At 39.4% G+C, this 16,044-nt stretch overlaps 1 protein-coding gene across 2 annotated transcripts in view; it reads left to right on the top strand.

Moving 5' to 3' along the window:
* Positions 1-11,278, top strand: part of pak1 (p21 protein (Cdc42/Rac)-activated kinase 1) — a 98,615-nt gene extending 87,337 nt beyond the window's left edge. For both annotated transcript variants that reach the window (XM_061718821.1, XM_061718822.1), the window contains 7 exons: positions 1,052-1,100; positions 2,540-2,652; positions 5,069-5,186; positions 6,761-6,860; positions 7,218-7,414; positions 8,655-8,792; positions 10,979-11,278. In XM_061718821.1, the coding sequence (XP_061574805.1) occupies positions 1,052-1,100; positions 2,540-2,652; positions 5,069-5,186; positions 6,761-6,860; positions 7,218-7,414; positions 8,655-8,792; positions 10,979-11,065 (802 nt within the window). In that variant the 3' untranslated portion in view covers positions 11,066-11,278. The remainder of the gene's footprint in view (positions 1-1,051; positions 1,101-2,539; positions 2,653-5,068; positions 5,187-6,760; positions 6,861-7,217; positions 7,415-8,654; positions 8,793-10,978) is intronic.
* Positions 11,279-16,044: the final 4,766 nt, after the last annotated feature.

Below are 16,044 nucleotides of genomic sequence, written 5' to 3'. Positions count from 1 at the left end.
AAGCGAATGCTGAACTTAACTCCCCAGGCCAAAGCGAACTCCTGTCACGAAGAAGAAAAATAAAAATAGTGTTTGCACGAAGAAGAAAAATAAAAAATAGCGGTAAGAAAGAAAAGAGAAGAAAATAAGGGAAGAGATAACAGAAAAAGGAGAAACGTAGTGACAATCTGGAGAAAAGTGGGTGGAAGTTCGGCAGGTAAACCGGCAGCTGAGGAGAAGTTATGATGCAAACTTCAAGATGATGATTTGAATGAGGCAAAATAACATGCTTTTTCTCTCGAATATATTGTTATAATCATTTGTTTCAGATGTACTGTAATTATTTTCTGTATAAAAATTGAATTTGGTGTTCAAAAGGTCTTTTTTTAATTTGAGTCTTGAAAAAGAGGGGGTCGTCTTATATTCAGGGTCGTCTTATATTCGGGGCAATGCGGTAATCAAACTTCCCAGAGGTTGTCATACTGTCATTCCCACGCTTGCATGTACATTGGGGTGAAGAATAGAGTCCAGTTAAGGTCAAGTCGAGCTTTAACCCCCAGCTCAAGTAAACTGCCCTGATAGTAAAATATGAGCCAACGTTGAAATACGGTTAGGCAGAAGCATTGAGTCCATATCGAAGCCTGGACAAACAGAATACGTTGATTCAACATTGATTACACATTGGCATTAGAATTGGATGATTGATTGATCGTTGGTCCACCATCAATCATCGACTTTAACCAAAAATCAACCTTTTTGACCATAATTCAACATTGATTTAACATCATTAAACGTACTGATGGCTCAGATTTCCCACTCCTGAGGTCACTCGCACTCACTGGATTTATTTCTAAATTCTGAGTACCATCAGAGGTTACTTTAGATTTTTAGTCCCAAAGCCGGATAATAATCGTATGAACGCAGGTTTGTTGTTTGTTGTTCCGGCCCCCGCAGAAATCATCGGATAGTGAGCGTGACGCAGCAAGGGAACCTTTAACAGCTGAAACTCTATTTCATCAAACAAACATCTATTTTTTGACCTAATCTGATAATTTGTGGCGTGTGTTTGCAGGGCCTCTGGTACGGTGTACACAGCTATTGACATCGCCACAGGACAGGAGGTAGGTCTGACCGGGTTTTCTGCAGAGGCACTTCTCACAAGAGTTCAAATATGTTGCTTCTTACACAAAAAAAAACAATGACGGGTTGTTAATATTTGTTAAGAATAACTAAAACCTTTGGACTGACGGACCAGCATCTATTTAAGTATTTAACCAAATGATTGGGTATTCCAGGTAAACAGTATTCTCTTTATATTTATTCTCTATTTACCAAAGCGGTAAAGCATTCATGTCCTTTTCTTATTCTCAAGTTACCCAGTGATTCATATATTGATTTATACATTAACTCCAATAAAGCTTCCTCAAAGAGTAGTTCCACATCCTCACGAGGGCTTTGTCCGAGCTAAAGTTCCTTTAGAGGGAAAGATAAATGTTTTATGCTGAAAGAAATGTGGGCTCATTTATGTTGTCAGCGTTTAGTCTGGTTCACTGAAGCAAAGAAGGAAACGGAGGGTTGAGCTGGAGGTCACACAGCAACAAACGTGTGTCAGAAACACGACTGAACTCTTCAAGGTGGATGTAAAAGCAGCTCATCTAGTCTGTCGGATCACCCCCCCCCCCCCACACACACACACACACTTTCTCAGGATTACTCCCCATTAGGGCTGGGGATCGATTCGAAATATCAAGAATCGATTCCGATTCTTAAGATTCAGGATTGATTATCACGCTTTGATTCGATTCGATCCGATATTGATTTGGGTTATTGTTATCAAAACTGTTTTTTCAGCTGTTGCATGAATGATATGACTGTAGTTCTGCAACATATTACTACTAGTATTATATTGAGATTCAACAGCAAGTATTGGCAGCTAATGATGCTGTAAGGACCAATCAGCTCCCAGAATGCTGATAGAACTGCTTTCAGAAACATCGTGGGTCAGAATTACCAAACAGATCCAGGGAGGAAACAGAGACGGATGAAATCGCTTTTATTTTTTCCCCATTTATGAGAATTTGGTTTTTAACATTTATGCAAATGTAACCCCAAGACAGTATATAAAGCAAAGAAATATAGACAATTTATGCAATTATAACCTAACACTTTAATGTTTTCATACCTTTAAACATATTTAAAGGCAAAAACATGGCACCAGTTATTCTTGTGTCCAACAAAATATTCCTTTTTTGGGCATAAACAAAAAAATAACCAAAAGTTGTAATGTAATGATGAAAAAAACAGGAATTTTTTTTTTTATTTCTTTTTTAAATCGATCTTTAGACATATGAATCGATTTTTAGGAATTAATATGAGAATCGATTTAAAATCGGAGAATCGATCTTTTCAACACAGGCCTACTCCGCATGCTCAGTATTCCCAGATTTCTGCCACCTCTGTCCTTTTCTTTCCGTCTTCCCTTTTTATTTTCTTGATATTACAGAACTCATCATGTTATCTTTTTCTTTTATTCCCCCCCTCTCACCTCATGCCCCCCCAGGTTGCCATCAAACAGATGAACCTGCAGCAGCAGCCGAAGAAAGAGCTCATCATCAACGAGATTCTGGTGATGAGGGAAAACAAGAACCCCAACATCGTCAACTACCTGGACAGGTCAGCGCACACATTACAGCCGCAGGGAGAGTAACACAAGAAACTGGAGAAAACAAGGGCGTTTAGAGAGGAACGTGTAGTATTTACATTCCTGTGTTTGAAAACTCAACAATCTGAGTATTTTAACACTTAAAAAAAGAAAAATAATAACAAGATAAAGTTTCATTTTGGCTCTTGTAAACATCTTTACTTAGAACTACTAAGAACCCTTTTTTGATTAATAGTCTACAATATAAAAGCAGGAAATATTATACTGTCTCTTATCTTTTAAAGGGTGGGAAGGACAAAATAGAATAGAATAGAAAGCCTTTATTGTCATTATAATAATATAATGGGATTAAGCAGCAGCTCCATAAAAGTGCACACATGTAAAAGGCTATGTAAGAACAAAATAAGAATCAGACAATATAAATAATTATACACTATTAAAATGAATGAATGAAAGAATATTGCACATAAATGAGTGAAAGAAAAAAGACAAAAAGTAAAGACGTAATAAAACTATTATTTTAAAAGTGAGGGATGTCAGATTCACAATTAACACAGTCAGGGATGTGAAATGAAAGGATCCTACAAACTGTTTAGAGCAGGAGCTTCAAACCATCACTGTTAATGATCTTTTACACTATTTTCACAGTTTTATGAACTTTTCACTCCTTGATATGTGCCATATTTGTTTATTGTGCTACTTTTAATAAATAACTAACATTACTGCAGCTACAGCAGCTGATGAATCTGCTCCGGTTACAGAGATGAAAACCTTTCAGAATCAGTTATAGTTTTTAATTTGTTTCATAAAATCCATGTTTGTACTTTCTCATCAGGATTGGAGCAGTTCGGATTCCTGTTTTTAAGCCACTTATTTATTTAATTAATTATTTTTTAAATTTCCAATTAATATAAAGAAAATAGGCAAATATTATTTTATTTTCCATTTAAAAGCAAAATTACTTGCAGCGAGGAACAACGTTCAAAGGGGTCAAATGTTTGAATAATCTTTAACTAAACGTTGTCATCTCTAAAGTGCTAATGGTCCTCTGGGGACGATACCTGCTTACACTTTAACATCAAATCATTGATCCTCCCTTTGTTGCTAGTCATAAAAAAGCCCGTCTGTGGTTCCTGCAGCGTCCCGTAGGTCGCTGAGTGACTCCTGGATCGTCCACTATCTGTTACAGAAATACCTTTTATCATCAGACTCCAGAGACGAGACGTGATTAAAAGAAAAGACAAAACAAGTTCACAGCTCCCAACCGTCCCCTTAAACCTATAAAACTGGACAGTTGGAGACGGCTAAAGAAACTCCACGAGCTGGTCGACATGAAGCTATCAGGGTGTTAATGCGGTTTGTCTAGTGTGCAGCTATGTGTAAGTGCGTGTGTGCACGCGGGATGTTTGGTTGCCGTAGTTACATGTCTGTCCCGGCAGACACTGAGGAGCGCTCACAGGACTGTGCTGCCATCCCCATAGAAACATCTCCATGTCAGTGATTTAGTGTGTGTGTATGTGTGAAATCTGTTTTCAGAGACACCATAAAGCTGGACTTGTTTTCTTTGTTCTTGAGGACGTTTCTCTGAAAGTGAAACGTCTTCAGTAACCCAGAAAACGATCGTGGTGTCCTTCCGTTAGGGCTGGGCGATATATCGAGATTTTAATATATATCGATATATTTTCAAACACGATATGGTACAAGACAATATTGTTTATATCGATTATTTAAAAAAAAAAAAAACTTTTATTTTTTTTTATGATTTTGATATAGTTATTTTGTGACAAATTGACTTGAATGTTTTATTTGAGATTTGCACAAATGTTTTGTTATTTGCACAACTGTCAACCTCAGTGGAAAAGTCTGCCTGTTACTGTCTACATTGTATTAATTGCACAGTGTATTTTAATTTAATTGTTATGCAGGAAAGGGATATTTGTTTTATTTTATTCAAGAAGCATTTTTATTCTATATATGCAGGCAGTTTATTTTTATTTCATTTGTTTTATACATTTTGATATTGTGCAGACCTCTGTTAATAAAGGTACCTGTGTGACATTTGGCACGAGGCTTTGTATTAAAACTGACTGTTTTTTTAAGGGTTTGCCTAAGAAAAAAATGAAGCTAACAGAGATGCTATGCTATAATGCTTTGGGGGAAACCCCAATTATGGCACAGAAAAAATATCGATATATATTGAGTATCGCCATTCAGCTAGAAAATATCGAGATATGACTTTGGTCCATATCGCCCAGCCCTACTGCATATTTAAATTTTTAAAAACGAAATAAAACGAAATAAATGTCAACACCTTTTACGTGGCTCAGCCCCCCGTTAGAGACAAATGGACAGCAGATCAATGTGCCGGGTACGTCTTCAGCAGGATGGAGGTCACATGTAACATTAATCCCTGCATGTGTCCCACAGTTACCTGGTGGGCGACGAGCTCTGGGTGGTGATGGAGTACCTGGCTGGAGGTTCGCTGACTGATGTTGTGACAGAAACCTGCATGGATGAAGCTCAGATCGCTGCCGTGTGCAGAGAGGTAAGAGAGATGACAACGTGGGTGAATAAAACCCCAAAACTATCTAAACTGTGGGTTTTCTTTTTTTATCACTTCAGTATTACTACTACTACTAATACTGTCATTTAGCAGGCACTTTTATCCAAAGCGACTTACATTTGAAAGAACAAACACACCAACATCCAGGGAGCAATTAGGGATAAGGGTCTTGCTCAAGGGCCCAAGGTGGTTCATCTTGTTTGCCATTCTAGGCAAGCCCACCTCAGTAGCCACTAGACTACCACTACCCTATGGGCCTGATTTACTAAAGGTTTGCGTGCGTAAAAACGTGTGCAAACTTGACAGCACCCGCAAACCAAAGTGCCAGCTGATCTACTAACAGCGTGCAAAGACGACTGCGTCTCTGAAATGCGCAAAATAGCACACGCAATCCATTTAGTACTTTTGCCCTGATGAATAATCAATATGGGGCGTACCCGCCAGAAATCCTAAATACTGGGAGGGGAAAATGCAAATTGGTCCATTTACCACACGCAATGAGATTTACCAAGCCTGAAAGTTTTTGCGTGGATTGTGATTGCGTCTGTATTTAATACGTTCGAAAGGAAGGTGCTAATCTCCACATGCAAAAGGAGAAATATTTTATTTGAATGTTAAATCGAGTATTATTCAGCAAAAGGTTGCCACAGGAGGCACATTCATTTTTTTATTTGTGATAATAAATAAATCAGGTGTTTTCATGGAGAAAAAAGTGTTTCTTATTGTGCGCCTGTTCTGCAGTTGTCATACCCCGGTGTTGTGCCGTATTCAGCACCCCTGCCGTGAAAAGCACCCCCTCGTCTGACAAAAATGATATTCTCATTCCGTGTCATGTTCTGTTTAGCGTCCAGTTTTGTGTTAATGATTCATGTTTAAATGCGCTCATGGATTCCACAATAGTCATACTTTCCCACAATCACAGTCACAGATAACGAAAACCGGGTAAATGGTTATTGATGTCATTAATTAATAGCCTGCTTACTGTGTTTTCTTCCATAATATTTGTAAATATATATAATATAAACTCCTAAGTATGTGTTTGTGTGAGTGTGTATATATAAATATATTGAAGTGTCAGTGTGTTGTTTTTTTTCTTGGTCTACTTATCATTGAATATACGAGGGGGTGCTTTTCACGGCAGGGGTGCTGAATACGGCACAACAATTTGCCTCTTCCACTAATATCTCTAACTCCAACTCGTCAAATTTCATTTTGCGCTTACGACTATATCCTGCTTTCCATCCAGACTCTCCATGGCGCAAAGTTTGCGCCGCAAACCGTAAGATGCGCAACACCTCATTTAAATACTGACGTTTGCACCTGTTATCAATTGCGCACGCAATCTTAGTTGATCACCCGCAAAACACACAACAACAGCACGATCAAACTTTTTCAGTGCACACGCAATTTAGTACTCTTTATTTAGGATCTTAGTAAATCGGGCCCTATGTGTATTAAAATGTAAAATTATCTTTTTTGCTCCTAGATCTGTTTTCTGATCTAAGTTCAGGAGGACATAAATAGTTATTGTGACGTGTTTTTGATCCGGTGTCCAGTGTCTTCAGGCGTTGGAGTTCCTCCACTCGAACCAGGTCATCCATCGAGACATCAAGAGCGACAACATCCTGCTGGGAATGGACGGCTCCGTCAAGCTCAGTCAGTCCATCCATTCTTGCTTTTAATTGCTTATTTTACGAGTTTATTCATCTGCTATTTAATTAAATGTTATTGAGGGATAGTAAAACATAATTTATACAAATTCAGATTACTCCGCTGTAATGTTGATTTATGTAAAAGTTGAATGTTAATGACAAAAGAGTCATTTCTGTTGGAGCACTTTATTTGGAAGTACTCAACTCAAACCCCTCGGACGTGTCACTATGTTTTATAGACTAATTATAAATAAATGAATGAATATATTGGGTTATTTTGCCACAATGTTCGTTTATTAGAAGATGATTTTGATTGCCGGGGATCCAGAGACTAACTCCGTCTCCGATCCTCTGGTTTCAGCCGACTTCGGGTTCTGCGCTCAGATCACTCCGGAGCAGAGCAAACGCAGCACCATGGTGGGGACTCCGTACTGGATGGCCCCGGAGGTGGTGACCCGCAAAGCCTACGGCCCCAAAGTGGACATCTGGTCTCTGGGCATCATGGCCATCGAGATGGTGGAGGGGGAGCCGCCGTACCTCAATGAGAATCCGCTCAGGGTGAGTCGCTGTTAGAAACAGCCCTGAGTTTGACATGACACTACTTAATTAACACAAACACTCAGCTTTATTCTGAACATCACAAGTGAGGCAAAGGAGGAGCGGGATTAAATATTCTCTTTGAACGGTGAGAGTGCACCTGTTTCTTGAGCCCTTTTTAACAGCGTAAAATCCCCGATCAATACAGTTCAGTCAAAGATGTACGACCACTGCAGACGTTTGTCAAGCAGCCAAGAGTTCCTGCTGCCGCACATAATGAGGTGACGCTGATAAAACACACAAAGACCATATCAAACACAACCTCCAGGCTGTTTCCAGAGTCAAAGAGATGTTTGATTTACATCAGCGGCTCCAACATCCACATGAGCACATCAGATCCCACCTGAAGTTACTCACAGAGGTGTCAAGTAACAAAGTACAAATACTTTGTTACCTTACTTAAGTAGAAATTTTGGTTATCTATACTTCACTGGAGTCATTATTTTTTAGACGACTTTTTACTTTTACTCCTTACATTTTCACGCAATTATCTGTACTTTTTACTCCTTACATTTTAAAAACAGCCTCGTTACTCTATTTCATTTCGGTCTTTAATAAAAACTATCCAGTTAAATTGCTCCATCCGGATAGAGTGAATTTGGTTGTGGTTGTTTCAGATGTTCTTGTCCAGTTTTGTTCTTACATCCGTTCCCTCAGATTCCTGCAACTAAACTTGGATGTACATTCCAATAAAGGTTAGGATAAATGATAACATGCCTCTGAAGTTTGACTTTTTGCACCATTACAATACTTATAGACAACTAGTCATCATATCTCCTGCTCTCTGAAACACATGTTAATGCTCAATAGTACACATATATGGTTCTTTAATATATTTGCATTATACTAAGATGCTTCATTTTCAATGGCTTTTGTCCTTAATGACTTTTCCCCCTTACATTACTTTTACTTTTATACTTTAAGTAGTTTTGAAACCAGTACTTTTATACTTTTACTTGAGTAAAAAACTTGAGTTGATACTTCAACTTCTACAGGAGTATTTTTAAACTCTAGTATCTATACTTCTACCTGAGTAATGAATGTGAATACTTTTGACACCTCTAGTTACTCAGAGGAAACAGGAGGATCAGAAGATTATGTGTAAAACACTTTGCTACCACCGGGTGGCAGCAGAGTAGCTGATGTCTGGCTCGCAGCATCTCTTATGGGATGTAGATTTAAAGAAATGTTTGTTTTGTAGGCGCTGTATCTCATTGCAACCAACGGGACGCCAGAGCTGCAGAACCCGGAGAAGCTTTCGACGACATTCAGAGACTTCCTGAACCGATGTCTGGAGATGGATGTGGAGAAGAGAGGATCTGCTAAAGACCTGCTGCAGGTATGCTGGGGCCCACGGAGACACCACGAGCATCCAGCTGGAGATGTGTATTTAAAATTAAGTTTGTTCTTTTTTGTTTGATGTTTAATTTATGAAAGCAGATTTAAAGCCAAAACAGGCGATATTTTAACAAAATAAGGCCTATTTAACAGGTCCCCTGGTGTTTAAAAGCGTCTGAAGAACTATTGAAATAGAAGTGGCCCAGAAGGGAGAGGTGCAACAAAGTAGTGAGATGGATGGATGGATGGATGGATGGATGGATGGATGGATGGATGGATGGATGGATGGATGGATGGATGGATGGATGGGCGGATGGATGGGCGGATGGATGGGCGGATGGATGGGCGGATGGATGGATGGATGGACGGATGGATGGACGGATGGATGGATATTTTTATTAATCCGAAGGAAATTTAAGCCATCCAGTAGCTGTAAAAACACTTAACAGTAGACAACTGACTCACAGACATTCAGACACAGATTCAGATGGATCCGGGAACAATCAAGAGAAAATATGTGCCCAGAATGACCAAAACCAGTCACGATTTCTAAAGACAGGCTTTAACCCATTTTTACCAGTTCTGGGGGTTCAGTTGGCTACAGGCTGCAACCTTACCTTCGTCACGTCACCACGGTCCTTTTTTTTTTTTTGGAATTTAATTTTCTATTTAGTTTTCAACAACAATACACCACATACATTTTCTTCTTTCTTTTTCCCTTTTTCAGCTGCATACAACATTTGTACACATTATACTTAAGTATTAAGCAAATAAAACAAGAGAAAACAACAACACAATTATTCACTCCAAAGTAAACGTATATAATAACAAACCCATAAATTAAAAAAAAAAAAAATAGTAAATCAATACTAATAATTGTCCACTCCAAGGTACAACGGTGTGTATAGAAAAGCAGGCACCATATTTACTCTGGGAAAAAGTGTGTATAAAATCTGTGTATAGAGGGAATACAGTAAGAATTAGGCAGGTGGGCCGAGCAACATTGGGTAATAGACCTCATTGTATTAATAAAGCTATGACATATTAATAAAGCTATGACATATTAATAAAGCTATGACATATTAATAAAGCTATGACATATTAATAAAGCTATGACATATTAATAAAGCTATGACATATTAATAAAGCTATGACATATTAATAAAGCTATGACATATTAATAAAGCGGCTCCACCGCTTAATAAAGGTGGATTTTTGGAGCGTTAATGAGTAAGTGATTTGCTCCATTTGATAGAGATCCCATACTTTTTGGATCCATATCTTGTATGTGGGAGGGTCTGGTTTCAGCCATCTGATAGTTATGCACTTTAAGGCTGCAGTAAATAATATATTTAAAAGGTATTTCTTGGCCCTCCCGTCCAGGCTTTTGGGTATTACTCCCAGCAGAGCCACTGTGGGGTCTTGTGGAATATCCTGTTGAAAAACCTCTTACAACGGTCCTTTTAAGACAAGTGAATAACAGACGTGTTAAATCTGATGTTTTCAACCTGTAATATGTTTGAAGACAATTCCTTTAATGCAGTGGTTCCCAACCTTTTCCAACTCAGGGACCACTTTTATGTCCCAAAAATGTTCGCGGCCCACCTCCAAACTTTTTAATTCTCCCTGTTGCTAGCCAGCTATCCATCTTTATACTCCAGTTTCAGGTATCAGCATCAAACGTAAATAAGTCAAGTGCAATGCAGTCCCGCTGCAAAGTGGTCCGACCGATAACAACAAAAGTTCCTATCGCTCATTTGCTTGTTACATGTCTAATACTTGAAGGAAAACAAAACAAAATAATGAAAATAATATTTAAACATTTTTAATATCATTTTAAACATAACTGAGTTTTAACATTTAAAACATTATTCTGTGTATTTTTATATAATTATACCCCCCCCCCCCCCACAAAAATCATACTTTTTTGGAAATGATTTGGCGGCCCACTTGCAATACATTCGCGGCCCACCAGGGGGCCACGGCCCACAGGTTGGGAATCACTGCTTTAGTGTGTGTGTGTGTGTGTGTGTGTGTGTGTGTGTTAGTGTGTGTGAGTGCTAGGTATCCTTTTTTGTGGTTGTTTTTGTTTCCTTGGTTTTTCTACAATAAACTGAAATACTTCTCCTTCCCCCCTCCGTTCCCTCCTCCTGTTTTCCCATCCCCGGATCCCTCCTCCCGTCTCAGCACCAGTTCCTGAAGATGGCGAAGCCTCTGTCCAGCCTGACTCCTCTCATCCTGGCAGCCAAGGAGGCCACCAAGAACAACCGCTAGCGCGCTTTGCACTCGTCGTCTCTCTGTCCCCGCGTGTGTCGTCCCCCCCGGGTCGGTGGTGACGGCTGCTGGCGGGGGTCACAAGCCCTCCGGAGGCCTTCAGTCATCCTCTCCCCTCCTCCTCTCCGTGTAACTCTCCCCGCGACTGTCCCTTCCCCCCCCCCACCCCCGGCTCTGCCGCGGCACCTCCAACACCTGCTCACATCACAGGAAGTGGGAAAGGTCGCCCCCCCCCCCCCCCCCACCCCCCGCTGCGTCTGTTTTACTCCGCTGGACTCCAGACAGTGACGTCACCGCTGACATGGGCGGCCAAGGCCGGCGTGGACAGGTTCACGTGGGAAAGAGAGCGTCTCAACAGAGCCCAAAGACTTACAGCATTTAGTTTTTTCCCTTTGATTTAGATTTTTAAATCAACGTCTCGGACCACGATGACCAGCCATCGCCCTCTGACTGTGTGTGTGTGTGAGAGTGTGTGTGCACGCGTTTATCTGTATTTACTTTCTTTCATTTAGATGGGTACTTTCACTAGTTCTTATCCTCTGAAACTGTTTCTCTTATTTTCCATTTTTGTATTTCTTTCTGTTTCGAACGACAGCATTTCCGTGCGCATGTCAGTCGGGGGGGGGGGGGGGGGGGGGGGGGGGGGGGGGTGTGTGTGGGTTTTAATTCAGTTGATTGTAGCGTGCTGTAGGTGTTGACGTGGAGCTAGAGCGCTCCGGTACTTTGTCGTGTCTACAGTGTGAGCTGTGAGTTAAATATTGATTATTAGGAGGAAACACTGGTGCACCGGAGCCTCCGATGGAGCGAGTTTGGACATCCAGCTTTGCTTTCTTTTAAAAGGCGTCAGCAGTCGAGCAAACGCAAGAGAATCTGTGGTTGCTGGTTCTCCACCAGCCTGTCCCGCGTGTAAAACCCTCGAAAGGATCAAAGTTAGACCCGTGATCTAGTTTCATTTGAACTTTCTCCGTAAAGAATATAGACAAGCTGCTCCTTTAACAAAATTTTACTAGAAAAAAATGCTTTTTTTCCTCCTGCAGAACTGGCAACATCTACAACTGTGATTACTTTCGGGTTATTGACGTGTTTAAAATTTTTATTTTCTTTGATGCCGCTTGATGTTGCAATACCAGCTCCGACCACATGGTGCCACGTAGATCTGCCGTTTTAACAAAACAGGCGCAGAAGATGTTGTACTAGGGCTGGGCGATATGGACCAAAAGTCATATCTCGATATTTTCTAGCTGAATGGCGATACTCGATATATATGGATATTTTTTCTGTGCCATAATTGGGGTTTCCTCCAAAGCATTATAGCATAGCATCTCTGTTAGCTTCATTTTTTCTGAGGCAAACCCTTAAAAAAACAGTCAGTTTTAATACAAAGCCTCGTGCCAAATGTCACACAGGTTCCTTTATTAACAGAGGTCTGCACAATATCAAAATGTATAAAACAAATGAAATAAAAATAAACTGCCTGCATATATAGAATAAAAATGCTTCTTGAATAAAATGAAACAAATATCCCTTTCCTGCATAACAATTAAATTAAAATACACTGTACAATTAATACAATGTAGACAGTAACAGGCAGACTTTTCCACTGAGGTTGACAGTTGTGCAAATAACAAAACATTTGTGCAAATCTCAAATAAAACATTCAAGTCAATTTGTCACAAAATAAGCTATATCAAAATCATAAAAAAAAAAAAATGTAATAATCGATATAGACGATATTGTCTCGTACCATATCTCGTTTGAAAATATATCGATATATATTAAAATCTCGATATATCGCCCAGCCCTATGTTGTACTAATCTTGAGAGGGAGCGGTCTGGTACGTCTTTGTTGTGTTTCACGCCTGAAGCTGAAGCGTGAGGTTTTATTACGATACGCTGCTCCCATGTGGTCAGAGCTGGCATCGTTACATGCAGTGTCTTCAAAGATTTTATTCTTCGTAGAGAAGATTAAGAGAGGACTTGCAAGTCTGCCAGGGAGGGACGGAGCAAATGCATTATGATCCAGAGCATTAGCAAAAAGTTGATGGTTTTTACTGTTCTTAATTTAATGTTTCACACCCAGAAATAAGTAAAGGAGTCAGTTTTGTGTGCTGACCCTGCACCAGAGACTCAACGTGACCCGTGAACATACTGAAGGTGATGGGAATAAATGCAGCAAACGTATCTCATTTTTTGGCCAAAATGTGGTCGTGTAATTTCCACATTACAGCTCAGGCTTGTTTTGTTTGTCACATTTGCATCGCATTCAAACGGTGCACCAAATACACAACCCACCTTCACTAGAGGGATATGATTTATAAAGAATAGATATTTTATTACGAGTGATTCCCCGCAAAAGAACAACAACTTTTATGGTTTCACTTTATTCTTGTGGTTCTGTAGCTCTGATGAGCGTTTTTTCTGGCTTCTGCAAAATATCCTTTTGGTTATCAGAAGTTCACAAACCTATTTCATGGAAATGCAGCTGTTTGCAAACATGTTTGGGTTTTTTTTCTGATTGCAATGTTGCAGAAGATGTGCAGCTTTAAAACAGTAATGCTGTATGTTTTTTGCAGCTTGCATCACCAATCCGAGTCGATCTTCTCTGATTTTCCCAGCTCTGAACGGGCTGAAGCGACATCTCGGCTCATGTTTTCACTATTCAAGTTGAGTCTTTAGCTTCTTGACACCAAGCGTAGTCTACATCTGTACAAAAATCTGCATCAGCAGTTTCTCCGTGACCCAAACGACCAAACTCGCTCCATCGTCGGCTCTGGGACTTTGCCGTCTGCCGGCTCGTCGTGAGAATGTGCATGAAAACGACCTTTTTTCTTTTTAAGATTTTAATACGGTACATTTAACATAGAGAAAACCGACAATAATAACTGAGTTGTGAAAATGCTGAAACGTTTAGTGACGATCTACGGTCACGCTTGTGTACGACTGGACATATCATATCTTAATCCTATTTTCAGAAGAATGACACAAATAAATGCTACGGCGGTACGACGCTGTCTCTGCCTGGAGGACCCGTGAACATGAGGTGTATATTTTACTTGCAAAACGGGAAAAATAATAATAATAAGATGTTGACAAAGCAAAACACCCTGTTGCAGCCTTTGTTTACAGACCTTTTTTTTTTTTTTTAAACTGATCGACGCTAGAAAATATTTTATTGATTTTTGGATATCAAGAATTGACCTGTCGTGTAAATATTCCCATCAAACCTCCCAAAAACATCTATTCAACACCGTCACTTTGATTTCTGTTCTCAGTTCTCTCTTTTTTATTAAATTGTTGGTTTTTTTAGTTAGTTTTTTATGTAGTGCTAATGTACCTCTGGCCTTAAACTGTTTTCAAAGGTGCAAGACGACATTTGTACCAGTCTGATGGCGGCGCAACATTTTGAGACAGCTAAAGGTTTTATTGTGCACAATTTAGGAACACTACTTACAATTATAGATGAATTGTTTAAAAAAAAAACTATAATAACATGTTTGTAAATTATTGAAAAAAAAAAATAAAAGTCAAGATAAATGCAGCAACTCGATGAAGGTACTGAAGCATCCAGCGGTTTATATTTGCTGACAGATAAAGAACAAAAGCTGCATGAACGTGAATGAACTGCCTCAAAATGTTGCAGTTGTGTGTGTTTTGTGCGTCCTGGTCTGAATCCCCATCAATCGGTCATAAAAGGATCTTCTGTAGTTTTCCATTTAAACGTCTCCCCGATTAACCTGAAACAGGTGAACGCTGCTCTGTGTGAGGTTGGTGGATCTGTGAAACAAATGAAAAATAACTGATAATAAACACGAACCAAATGAATGGAAGAGCTGTCTGTCAGTGGAAACAAACCCGAAAGGTTCTTTGGAAGCTGCAATATCACTTCTGATGATACTGTGCTAATGAGATGGGACGGTCCGGCACATCTTGTAATACCACTTTGGCCCACTAGGGGCGTCCTGGTGTGATCAGAGGTAGTACTGCCACAAAAAGTCACCTTAAAATGTTACTTTTATTATTTAAAACCACTCTGGTGTTCTCTATACATGATAACAACATTGGATTTGTAGATGAGTTTTCAGCATAAGGAACCGATACCAGTGTTGTATTTACATCTATGCATCATCCAATACCATGTACCGCTTACTTTTGGGCTGGAAAATCCTACCAGGAAAACTGTGACATGCTCCTCATGCGAGGTTCTGGTTTACAGACTAAAACGAAGAACGACAGCAGGTGAAACTGTAGAACTCCTTGTCCTCGATGAGCAGCCCCTGTTGGTGATTGGAAATGTACGACTCTAAAACTGCTCTTTCTTATACAGTTAGCATATTGACCCGAATATAAGACAACCCTGATTGTAAGACAACCCCCTCTTTTTTAAGACTCAAATTTGAAAAAATACTTTTTTTTAAAACCAAATTAAATTTTTATACAGAAAATAATTACAGTACATCTGAAACAAATGATTATAACAATATATTTGAGAGAAAAGGCATGTTATTTTGCCTCATTCAAATCATGATCTTGAAGTTTGCATCATAACTTCTTCGACCCACTTTTCTCCAGATTGTCGCTACGTTTCTCCATTTTCTGTTATCTTTTCTGTTATTTTCTTCTCTTTTCTTTCTTACTGCTATTTTTTATTTTTATTCTTCATGCTACTGCTATTTTTATTTTTCTTCTTCGTGACCGGAGTTCACTTTGGCCTGGGGAATTAAGTTCAGCATTGGCTTTAAAGATATCTGGCGCCATCTAGTGTTGTGAATGGGTATAACGTCTAGACCCCGAATGTAAGACGACCCCCACTTTTTCAGTCTTCTTTCAATGCAAAAAACCCCGTCTTATATTCGGGCCAATACGGTACTCTTTATCTGATGTCAGTTAAACAAAAAATGTTCACTAGGATATTTAAAAACAAATCAAAATCCAATGTAACCCTGTTATTGGAACAGTACCCCCAACCCCAGGTATCAGAA

The sequence above is a fragment of the Cololabis saira genome, chromosome 4, assembly GCF_033807715.1.
Source record: "Cololabis saira isolate AMF1-May2022 chromosome 4, fColSai1.1, whole genome shotgun sequence".
NCBI classification, from domain to species: Eukaryota; Metazoa; Chordata; class Actinopteri; order Beloniformes; family Belonidae; genus Cololabis; species Cololabis saira.
The sequence above is the reverse complement of the archived record's forward strand: the minus strand, read 5'-3'. Positions and strand labels throughout refer to the sequence as shown.